This window comes from Tenrec ecaudatus, chromosome 1 (genome assembly GCF_050624435.1).
Source record: "Tenrec ecaudatus isolate mTenEca1 chromosome 1, mTenEca1.hap1, whole genome shotgun sequence".
In the NCBI taxonomy this organism is placed as follows: Eukaryota; Metazoa; Chordata; class Mammalia; order Afrosoricida; family Tenrecidae; genus Tenrec; species Tenrec ecaudatus.
Genome location: NC_134530.1, coordinates 133,921,067 through 133,933,006, shown reverse-complemented (window position 1 = coordinate 133,933,006; position 11,940 = coordinate 133,921,067). Strand labels below are relative to the sequence as shown.

The window sequence follows — 11,940 nt, the reverse complement described above, 5'->3', positions numbered from 1 at the left end:
GAAAAGATTGAGATTGTCAAGGATTTTGTCTTCCATGGACCCACAATCAGTGCTCATGGAAGCAGCAGTCAAGAGAACAAAAGATGTATTGCATGTAAATCTATTGCACAAGACCTCTTTACAGTATTGAAGAGTAAGTATGTGGTTCCAGGAGGACATGGGAGAGGGAGGCAGGGGAAAGGAAGCGGTGCTAACAAACCCAGGGACAAGGGAACAACAAGTGGTCCAAAATTGATGGTGAGGAGGGTGTAGGAGGCCAGGAAAGGTTTGATCAAGGGCAATGTAACAGAGGAATTACTGAAACTCAAATGAAGGCTGACCATGATAGTGGGATAAGAGGAAAGTAAAAGGAAATAGAGGAAAGGACCAGGAGGCAAAGGGCATTTACAGAGGTCTAAATACAGGCATGTACATATGCAAATATATTTATATATGAGGATGGGAAAATATACGTATATACTCCCTCAATGCAAAAACCATGGTGCTCACCTTCCCAACATGATAGCTGAAGACAAAGCTAGTACATAAGCAAATGTGGTGAAGAAAGCTGGTGGTGCCCGGCTATCAAAATATATAGCATCTGGTGTCTTAAAGGCTTGAAGATAAACAAGTTGCTTCTCTAGCTAAGAAGCAACAAAGCCCACATGGAAGAAGTACACCAGCCTGTGTGATCACCAGGAATCAATTGGATCAGGTATCAGGCATCAAAGAACCTAAAATCATATCATTGTGAATGAGGGTGAGTTCAGAGTGGGGACCCAAAGCCCTTCTGTAGCCAACTGAACATTCCCTTACAGAAGGGTGGCAGGGAGGTGTAGCCAGAATATGGCTAGAACTTGGATACAAATCAAGGCTTTACGGATGCACATTCGGGTCAGCATGTTCTGCAAACATCATGTTGATTCTCAAAGAAATGCAAACATTCCTTGTGTGATCCCTGGGGTTTATTTGGTCCTGGGTCTTTGCTTTAAAGATTGTATCTTTATAGCCCCAGGTGACTTGCTTTCTTAGATAATGTGGTTTTGAGAAAGTCATTTTTTAGACTTAAAAACAATTTGAGAAACTATAACCAGTCACGTATTCCTAAACTTGAACACGAAAAAATAGAGAGGACACAGCTCAGTTCCTTGCTCCATGCCTGAGTGAGCTGTGGCCCTCTGGTTTTTCACAGATTCATTCCGTGTGCTTCTCGTTCCCCTGCGTCTCCGTTCATTTACAACAACAGGGAGGAGATGAGCCAGTCAGGGTGCAGTATAGCACCAATGAAACATACAACTCTCCTCTAGTTCTTTAATGCCCCCCCCCATCATGATCCCAATTCTACCCTACAAATTCAGCTAGACTAGAGGATGTACACTGGCACAGATAAGAGCTGGAAACACAGGGACTCCACGATAGATAAACTCCTCATGACCAATAACGAGAGTAGTGATACCAGGAAAGAAAGGGGAAGATGGGGGGCAAAAGGGCGAATCTGTCACTATGATCTACATATATCACCTCCCTGGGGGACAGACAACAGAAAAGTAGGTGAAGGGAGACATCGAACAGTGTAAGACATGATAAAATAATAAGTTATAAATTATCAAGGTTTTGGGAGGAAGGAAGGGTGAGGGAGGGAGCAGGAAAAAAATGAACTGATACCAAGGGCTCAAGTAGAAAGAAATATTTTGAGAATGATGATGGCAACAAATGTACAAATGTGCTTGGCGCAATGGATGGATGGATGGATGGATTGTGATGAGTTGTATGAGCCCCCAATAAAATGATTTTAAAAAAAGAGTAAGGATGTTATTTGTAGGACTAAGGTGCACCGACATAAACCACAATACGATCCATTGCATCATAAGCATATGAAAGTTGGACATTGGATAAGGAAGACCATAGAGGAATTGATGCAATTGAATTGTGCTGGCAAAAAACACTGGAAGTACTATGGACTGCTAAAAGGACAAACAGTTGTGTGTTGGAAAAAGTAAGGCCAGAGTGGTCCTTAGAGGCAAGGATGGCAAGACTTCCTCTCACATACATTCTCCAGTCCCAGGAGAAGGACATCATGTTTGGTAAAGTAGAGGGGTGGCTAAAAAGAGGAAGGCCCGCCATGAGATGGATTCCCACATTGGCTGCTTCAGTAGGCTCAGGCATAGGAACAATTGTGAGGATGGCACAGGGCTGGCAGTGTTGTATTCCTTTGTGCATAGGCTCGGTTATGGGTCGGAGCCAACTCAGTGGCACCTAACAAACAAAAACAAGTCTTGCACTGTTTTCACAATTATTCCTATATGTGAGCACACAAATATAGCCAGGGCGTCAATCCAATTCATTGAGAATCTTCTTCATTGTCACTGCCATGTCGGTTCATAGACCAATAGGTAATATCATGATAGATGGAGAAAAGATTGAAGTTGTCAAGGATTTTGCCTTGCATGGATCCACAATTAATACTCATGGAAGCAGCATTTTAACCAACAAAGCCCACATGGAAGAAGCACACCAGCCTGTGCGATCACAAGATGTCAAAGGGATCAGGTATCAGGCATCATCAGAACAAAAAAATCCTACCATAGTGAATGAGGGGGGGAGTGCGGAGTGGAGATCCAAAGCCCATTTGTAGGCCACTGGACATCCCCTTCCAGAAGGGTCTTGGGGAGGAGATGAGCCAATCAGGGTGCGATGTAGCATTGATGAAAAATACAACTTTCTTCTAGTTCCTAATTGCTTCCCCCCGACCCCACTGTCATGGTACGAATCCTACCTTGCAAGTCTGGCTAGACCAGAAGATGTACACTGGTACAGATGGGAACTGGAAACACAGGGGCTCCAGGGTGGATGTGGACCAGGACCAGTGGTGTGAGTGGCGATACTAGGAGGGGTTAGGGAGGGTGGGCTGGAAAGGGAGCACTGATTTCAAGGAGCTACATGTGACGTCCTCCCTGGGGGGCAGAAAACAGAAAAGTGGGTGAAGGGAGACATCGGACAGAGCAAGATATGACAAAATAATAATTTACAAATTATCAAGAGTTCATGAGGGAGCGGGGAGTGGGGAAAATGAGGACCTGATGCCAGGGGCTTGGGTGGAGAGCAAACGTTTTGAGAATGATGAGGGCAACGAATGTACAAATGTGCTTTACACAATGGATGGATATATGAATTGTTATAAGAGTTGTATGAGGCCCTAATAAAATGTTTAAAAAAATATATCAAAAGACTTAGTGCATTAGGTCAATCTACTGCACAATAGGATGTTGTTTTGAGAACTAAGGCGTGCTTGACATAAGCCATGGAATTTTCCTTTGCATCATATGCATGTGAAAGTTGAACATTAAATAAGGAAGACCACCCCCACTTGCTAAATTTGACTGGCTTTAAAATAAAATAAGGGAGACCAAAGAAGAATAGATGTACTTGAATTGTGGGGCTGGAGAATATTCAACGTACTCAACTAATTTCCTATGGAATCACTGCTGACTCATAGTGACCCCCTGTGAGTTTGCAAGACTATAACTGTTTATGGGAATAGAACGCCTAGTCTTTCTCCTGCAGAGCTGCCGGTGGTTGCGAACTGCTGACCTTGCAAATTGCAGCCCAAAATGTAACCATTACACCACCAGGGCTCCTCTTGAAAATATGATGGATGCTAAAACTTTGGACATGTTGTCAGGAGAGCCCAGTCCCTGGTGAAGGACATTATGTTTGGTACAGTAGAGGGGCAGGGAAAAAGAGGAGCATCGTCAAAGGGATGGAGTCACACCAAGGCTTAAACAATGGGCTGGAGCAGGAGAAGGCAGTGATTCATTTGGTTGTACATAATGCTGCTATGGGTTGGATGTCACCTAACAGCAACAAAGATCTTGTTGACAACAACAAAGATCATCAATGACAGCAAAGAATCTGCACTTTGCCTTTGGTTTCTGAGAGAGAGCCTTTAAAGTATTAGAAATTCCCCAGTGATAGAAGTGACTTTGAGATAAAGGTTTCAGACCACACTTAACCTGATAGTTTATGCTGTTGTAAAGTTCCATGTGCTTCCTGATTGGAGACAGAGCCTCCAGACCTCATTTATGCAGCTCCTTTATATCCTTCTTCCCATAATAAAACTGTAAGTGTAGCACTTTCTGCGAGTTATTAGCGCAAAGGGAGTAATGGGAGCCAGCCAGCAGTTCAGAAGTATTGGAGACAGGTGTTCTCAGTCGCTTATCCAGTAGGCATTGAGCTCCTAAGTCCTAGCCGGCAGGTTGGAAGTACTGCAGACAGGTGCTTGCCGGGTAGGCATTGAGGGAGCCCAGTTGCTTGTCCTCAGCTGCTTGTCCTGCAGGCATTGAGGGAGCTCTTAAGTCCTAGCCAGTAGGTCAGAAGTCAAGGTGCTATAAGGACTATCAAACTCGCAGCTGGATCTGAAATCCGAGCCAATAAGGCAGTCTGGAGAGCTGTGTTCGTCCACTTGTGAGATGTGGCTTGGCGCAGGGTAGTACCTTTACCAACTCTGTCCCCTGAAATTATATTTGGGTCGCCCTCCTTCTCGCGCACTCCTCCACTCCAGGAATTCGCTCAGGCCCCGCCCCCGCCCCTGTTTGGTCCTTTGGCAGGCGGCTCTTTCCTTGCTCCTGATTGGTCCCTCAGGGGGAGGCGCCTTCCCCGGCTCCCGATAGGTTGCCTGTAGGGGGCGTCTTCTCCAACCAGCGAACGGTTGTCACTTCCGGAGTAAGATGGCTGCAGCGCGAGTGCTGAGAAGCTGGAGCCGGGATGCCAAGCGGCTGGTGAGGAGGCTGTGGCTGGGGGTCCGAGGTCGGGCTAGAGTGACTTTGCGGAGGCGTCAGGTGGAGGCGCGCTATCTCCTCCTTAGCTCGCCGCGCGGGGTGCTAGCATCCCCCAGGGCAGGGGTCACGGAGCGGTGCAGGGATGTTTGCTACACGAAGGGCAAGCGACGGTGGCGAGACTCCCCGGACCCATTCGGTCTCCGTCCCCGGCGCGCTCCTGCCGCCCTCCTAAGCCATCGACGTCTCGAGAACTGTCGCTTGTCATGTCGCCCGTCAGCCTTTCACTGAGTGTTGTGAAAGGAGTTGAGGATAAACGGGGCGATCTATTCGCTCAGCATTAATTGAGCACCCACTATGTGCGAGACGCTGGTGATAGGAACTCTAGCCTGGGGGGAACTAGAGGAAGAGACCGAGAGACCCGAGGAAAACGGGTGCGGGTCCAGCCTCTGAGGAGCTGATGGGCCTGAGCTGAACTCACTTTGACCTGCACTTCTCTCCTCTGACTACATTCCCTGTTATTCCAACCCTGATATCGCCGCCGCTGGGAGCCCTGCCGCCGACTCCCCGTCAACTCCTAGCATTGGCACTCAAGGCCTTTTAGTACCAAACACCATCAGGGCAATCACGCCATTCCATCCAATGTGCCCGCGTTTTTCTTTCTAAGTACGCTTTCTGTAGATCTTCCTAAAGCAGCAGCGCCCTGATTTGACCAAATCTTTCAGGAGCCTGCATCGTACCAGACACCGTGCTAGGCACTGGGGATGTGATATGAATGGATCCGATTAACACCTCCCCTGGCCTCTCACAGCTTCCTGGAGTCGGTAGAGGGTGTCTGAGGGAACACGTTAAACAAGCCAGGATGACACCGAATGGGCAGTGCTATGAATGGGCCATAGAGGTGGACCACGGTGGAGTTGGGGGTAAGAGAAGAATTCCCAGAGGATGCGAAGTACTTTGAGACTTGTCAAGGAAGAGTAGGACGCAACTGGAAGAGAACTGTTCTCAGCAGTTCTCTCTCCTTGGCTTCTGTGTGTGATCCCTCAATCCCCCTGCCATCAAGTCCCTCCTGACTCAGCACCCCTCTAGGGCAGAGTGGAACTGCCCCTTTGGGTTTCCAGGACTACATTTTTACTGCAGCAGAAAGCCTCATCTTTTTCCCAGTGAGTTACCTGGCGGGTTTGAACTGCTGACCTTGCAAGTAACAAGCAGCTCAAAGCATAACCCACTGGCTACCAGGATTCCTTTCTGTGACACCAGCTTCCCAGTATTTTCTATTCTACATCTTGGGCCACTTCATCTCACCCCCTTCTACTGTTCCTACTCAACCTTTAAATATTGCTGTTTCTAAAGGCTTTGACTGACTTTGGCCCTCTGTACTTGTCATACCTCCTGGGTGATCTAATCCTTTTTTCCGAAAGTTCCCCAGTCTTCACCCAGACCTACTTCAGACTCATTGAGGTCTCCTGCTGCCTCCCCAAAAGCCAAACTCACTGCCATTGAGTCAATTGACTCATAGCAACTCTATAGGACAGCGTAGAACAGCTGCTGTGTGTTTCTAAGAAGTAGTTATGCATTTGGCTGTTCTCCAAAAGGTCAGCAGTTCAAAACCACCAGCCACTCCAAGGGAGAAAGATGGGGTTTTTTTACTCCCCTAAAAAGTTATAGTCACAGAAACTCGCTGAGTCAGCATTGACTTGATGGCAGTGAGTTGAGAGTAACTTCTTTTTATGGGAGTAGAAAACCTCATCTTTCTCCCATGGAGTGACTGGTGGTTTTGAACTTCTGACCTATGGTTAGTAGTCCAACACATAATCTACTACACCACCAGGGCTCTACTGCCTCCTCGAAATCTCTATAATTAAATTTTTATTGGGTCTCTCTTCAATGGAAAATTAGGAAAACCCAACAAATAGGTAAGTATCAGTGCCTAGGAAACAAATCAATGCCAGAGTTAGCTGGCAGCGGCATTGATTTGGTAGCTCATTCATTATGAGCATTGTCTCAGCAGTTCTCTCAGCCTTCCCCACAAGGACACAGGAGAGCTGCTACAAGTTCCTTATTTGCTTTCTAACCAAGAAGGAAAAAGGACTGGGGGTAAGTACTAGCCAGACAATGACAAGAACTGTCACTTGGGCACTGCTGGCTTGGAAACATTAGTCTTTGTCCATGTCACAGAATCTTGACAGTCCTCAAAAGCACCTCAGACCCTAAAAGTTCCAGGACTAGCCCTTAAATCTGTGTGAACTCCGGAATTACCTGTAAGCCTTTTGCATCGCTTTTGTTGATTAAAAACCAAACTCCCTGCCATTGAGTGGATTTTGTTTTACAGGAACGCTGTGGGACAGTCGAACTGCCCCTGTGGCTTGTTTCCTAGACTGTCACGCTGACATGAGGAGAGACCCTCAGCTACTGAGCCATTGCCAGTAGCCAGAGCCTCCTGTTCAACATCTCTCACTTCCAGTCTTGCCCTTTTTTCCAGCGCATTTTTCCAAGTGCAGTGAGGATGATCTCATACAGTAAAGCACAAGTTTCATAATGTCTTTTCCTTACAATCGCCTCTAGTGGAATGCCTAAAATTCAAATGATTTATAAGGAACCTTATAACCCAGAATTTTCCTTTCTCTCAGGCTTCATCTTATACTAAAACTCCTCAATTTCAACCCCCTGTCTAATAACCTCTTCCGCTCTTTCCCCACACTAACTCCAGTCAAGCTGTGTTGAACAACTTTAGTTAACTGAATGCATACTCTGCTCTCTCTGACTCTAGACCTTTGTACACATATTTCCAATGCTTTAACGGCTCTTGCCTTAGTCACTATGGCTTATCTGCAACATAACTCATTCACTGGATAAATCCTGCTCATCCTTCAGGTCTTACTTCAGCAGAACTTCCCCGAGTAGTTGCCCTTCCTTTGTGAAACCTTGCTGGGTGCCATGATCTATGTCAATTCACGGCAACCCCATGTGACAGAATAGAACCTCCCCATAGGCTTTTCTGGGCTATAATCTATGATGTTAGTTCACCAGGTCTTTCTCCCATGGAACTACTGGGTAGGTGTGGTTTGAGCCACCAGCATTCATATCCTAGTGCTTACCTGTTGTGATCATTGTCTGTTTTCTTGTTTCTGTCTGTCATGGGGTGTATATTTCCATTAGGGAATGAACTATGTCTCTCTCTCTTTTTTAAACGCTTTTATTGGGGGCTTTTACATCTCTTACCACAATCCATGTATTCCTCCAGTGTGTTAAGCACATTTGCACATATCCCACCATCTTCATTTACAAAGCACTCTTCCCACTTGAGCTCCTGATATCAGTTCCCCATTTCTTCCCCCCACCCGCCCGCCCGCCTTCATGAACCCTTGATAAGTTATAGATTATTTTTTTCATTTACATCATCCTCTGTTGTCCCTCATCCACTTTTCCATTATTCGTGCCCCTGGGAAGGGCTTCTAATTGATCCTTGTGATTGATTCCCCCTTTCTCCCACTACCTTCCCCTAATCCTACTCGTATCTCTACTTTCCTTGTTGGCCCTGAGGGGTTTATCTAACCTGGATTCCCTGTGTTTCGGGCTCATATCTGTAGCAGTGTGCCTGCTCTGGTCTAATCCAATTTGTAAGGTAGAATTGAGGTCATGTTAGAGAGGTGAAGGAAGCACCAAAGAGCTAGAGGAAAGTTGTGTGTTTTATCAGTGTTATATTGCACCCTGACTAGCTTATCTCTTCCCTGTGACCCCCCTGTGAGGAGATGTCCATTTGTCTACAGATGAGCATTGGGTCTCCACTCCATGCTCCTCCCCCCTTGGATATGGTTTTGTTCTGGGCCTTAGATGCCTGATACCTGATTCCATCGACATTTAATCATCACGCAGGCTGGTGTGCTTCTTCCATGTGGGCTTTGCTGCCTCTGAGCTAGATGGCTGCTTGTTTATCCTCAAACCTTTAAGATTCCAGATGCTACTATATCTTTTGATAGCCAGACACCATCTTCCCCACATTTGCTTATTCACCCACTTTTGTCTTCAGCGATCGTGTCGGGTAGATGAGCATCACAGAATGCCGGATTGTTAGAACAAAGTGTTCTTGGAGTACTTGAGTTGAGGCTCAATGTCTATTTGCAACCTTAATTCTTAACATATAGATATGAGTACATAGTTCTATTCCCCTCTCATTTTATATATATTCATATATCTATATGTATGTATGTATGTATGTATGTATGTATGTATGTATGTATGTATGTACATCTGGCCTGTATTTAGGCCTTTAAATGTCCTTTGCCTCCTGGTTCTTTTGTCTATTTTTTTTTTTACTTCCCTCTTGTCCCACCATCATATTCAGCCTTCATTTGGGTTTAGTAATTCTTCACTGCTACATTGCCTTTGATTAAGCCCCACTAGGCAGCCTATGACCTTCCTTCCATTGAATTTAGTTCACTTGTTCCAATGTCCCTGGGTTGGCTCCCCTCTTCCTTTCTCCCACCTCCCCTTCTCCCATACCCGCCCCCCCAACCATTGTCCCGTTCTTTTCATCTCCGAATTTATTCCACCTATCTTATCTAGATAAGACATGTATAAACATCAATAAGTGCAAAAACCAGGCAAAAACGGATAAACAACAAAAGAAGTCAAACCCAACAAAACAATAACAGCAAAAAACAGACATGAAATGACAATTTAATAAAAAGGCACTGACAAAAATGGAAAAGCCTATAAATAGTTCAAGATCTGTTTGCCTTTATGAGTGTTTTCAGTCGAGTATGATGGGGTGCCACACTGTCTTCCAAGTCCATTTTTGGTATTCCCCGGGGGTTTTAAACCGCCAATCCCTCTGCTGCATGCCCTCAATGCCTCTGCCCAGCGTGATGGAGCCTGACTGTGCACTATTCCCGCTCTGTGTCTCCAGTGCTGTCCCCCACAGCGTCATAGTTCAGTGCAGGACGCCATGTTCCATGGTGGGGCCAGACCTATGGTCCTCTCTGTGCATTGTCTGCTCAGAACAGGAACTTCATCCTTGGGGCGGATGGGCCAGGATGTCCTCTCCTCCCTCTCCATCCCTTTGCGTTTGTACCGTCTGCTCTAATCCGACGTGCCCCTATCCCCAAGCTGTAGTCCCAGTGCTGTCCTCTGAAGTGCATTATTCTGAAGGGGTTGGGGTGGGAGGTCCGCATAGTTGGATGAACTATGTCTCATTTGTTCTCTGCATAATCCCCAGGGCCTGGCACAGATGTAATCAATAAATATCTGTTGAATGACTTAGTAAAAAGTAGTCTGTATTTCATCTGTTACTAAAAATCATAAGCAAAAGAGCATTCTTGAAGAGCCTCTGACATGTGACAGGGTTCTGTTCCTCCGATTCCATCGTAAATCATTTCTGAGGTAACATTTCTTCTTTTTTAACTCTTCACTTTTCATTAGTAGTGTCTTTATAAATCCAATACCCTTAGTTGCCCTAGGGGGTTGACATAAAATGATAACACAAGTAAATTATGTACTGCAACATATTACTAAAGAGACAGAAACAAAAATGGAAGGCTATAGTGCAGTTTGTCTAACTTGAATACGCCGTGATTAAATTAGGATGTAAATTACTATGATAGTATTTTTATACCTGCCCTGGGAGTCATTGGGTGACACAGAGGGTGTGTTAGTCCGGGTAGACTAGAGAAACAAATTCAGGGAGACTCATATATGTATAGGAAAGAGCTTTGTGTCAAAGAGTAATTGTATATCAAGAAAGCATGCCAGATCAATTCCATATGTCCCATATTAGCCCATGTGTCTGATACCAGCCCATAAATTCCTCTTCAGTCTCCTGCAACACATTATATGGAAGAACACAGGCCAGTGGGTGGAAGTCTTGTGGAACCAGTGGTGGTGGAAGCAGCTCAGCCCTAGCATGGATCTCCATGTGGTTCTCTCCAGCTCCAGGGCTCTGGCTCCATCAGCATAGCTCCATGTGGCTTGTCAGCAGGAAGACAGAGAATGTGTCCCACCTCCAGGGAGGAAGATAGAAGTTCCCAAAATCCACAGGAGAAAGCCATGCCCACACATAAGCATGGTTGACTGTGACCTAATTGACAGGCTAGACTCCACCCCTTTGCTCAAGTTGACCGGAGATTATGTAACTGCTACAGAGGGTTAAGTGTCAACCCTGAGCTGGAAAGATGTTAGAATCAGCTCTCAGGATCCTTGGAAAAAAAGCCTGGGAATCTTCTTCAGAAAAATCACAGGCTAGCACATACCACAGGAGCCCAGATCTACTCTGCATCCTGTGTCCCCTCCCCCCCCCCCCAGGAGTCCCAGTTGACTTGAAGGCGAATGGCGGAGTATTTCTTCGTTTAGGGTCCAAAGATTCCTGATTAATTTAACAAATATTCTTTCTCTGGTTAAATGTGAGCTACTTGAATTCAGGGACTGACTCCACTGGGGTGGCGGTGGAGATGTTTTCCAAAAAATTCGTGGAAAAATTAAATGAAAAGATAATGGAAATTTTCTAAGAACATTTTTTGGTTGGCTTGTTTGTTTGAAGCCCTTCTTCTAGTCTGTCTTAATCAGCTTTGAACTCCCAGAGCCCAGCCGATCTCTAGCCCCAGGAATTTTCACCACTGCTAATGAATTTTGATGATGATTTAGTTCCCTATTATACTAATCTGCTAAACCTTTTCATCTTCTTTTTGTGTTCTGATTATAGATATTACGTGAATAGTTTTTAAAATTCCAAGAAAGGTCTTTTTTTTTTCAAGTAGAAAGCAAAATTTTTTTTTTTTTTTTACTGTTAGGGGCGCATACAACTCTTATCACGATCCATACATACATCAATTGTGTAAAGCATAGCTGTACATTCATTGTGCTCATCATTTTCTCTCTTTTTTTGACTTTTAAGTATTTTATTTACTTATATTTTTGTAGCACATCGTCCATTTTATTTTTTTAAACGCTTTATTAGGGGCTCAGACACCTCTTATCACAATCCATGCATACATCAATTGTGTAAAGCACATCTGTACATTCATTTCCCTCATCATTCTCAAACCATTTGCTCTCCACTTAAACCCTTGGCATCAAGTCCTCTCTTTTTCCCGTCCCTCTCCTCTTACCCCTCTCAGGAGCCCTTGATAATTTCTAAATTATTATTTTGTCATATCTCACCCTGTTCAATGTCTCCCTTCACCCCCTCTGT

The 11,940-nt window shown here is 45.2% G+C and overlaps 1 protein-coding gene across 1 annotated transcript in view; it reads left to right on the top strand.

Annotated features, from left to right (window-relative positions):
* Positions 1–4,649: 4,649 nt before the first annotated feature.
* Positions 4,650–11,940, top strand: part of DBT (dihydrolipoamide branched chain transacylase E2) — a 65,967-nt gene continuing 58,676 nt past the window's right edge. The window contains exon 1 of the mRNA XM_075558817.1: positions 4,650–4,757. Within this exon, the coding sequence (XP_075414932.1) occupies positions 4,707–4,757 (51 nt within the window). The 5' untranslated portion in view covers positions 4,650–4,706. The remainder of the gene's footprint in view (positions 4,758–11,940) is intronic.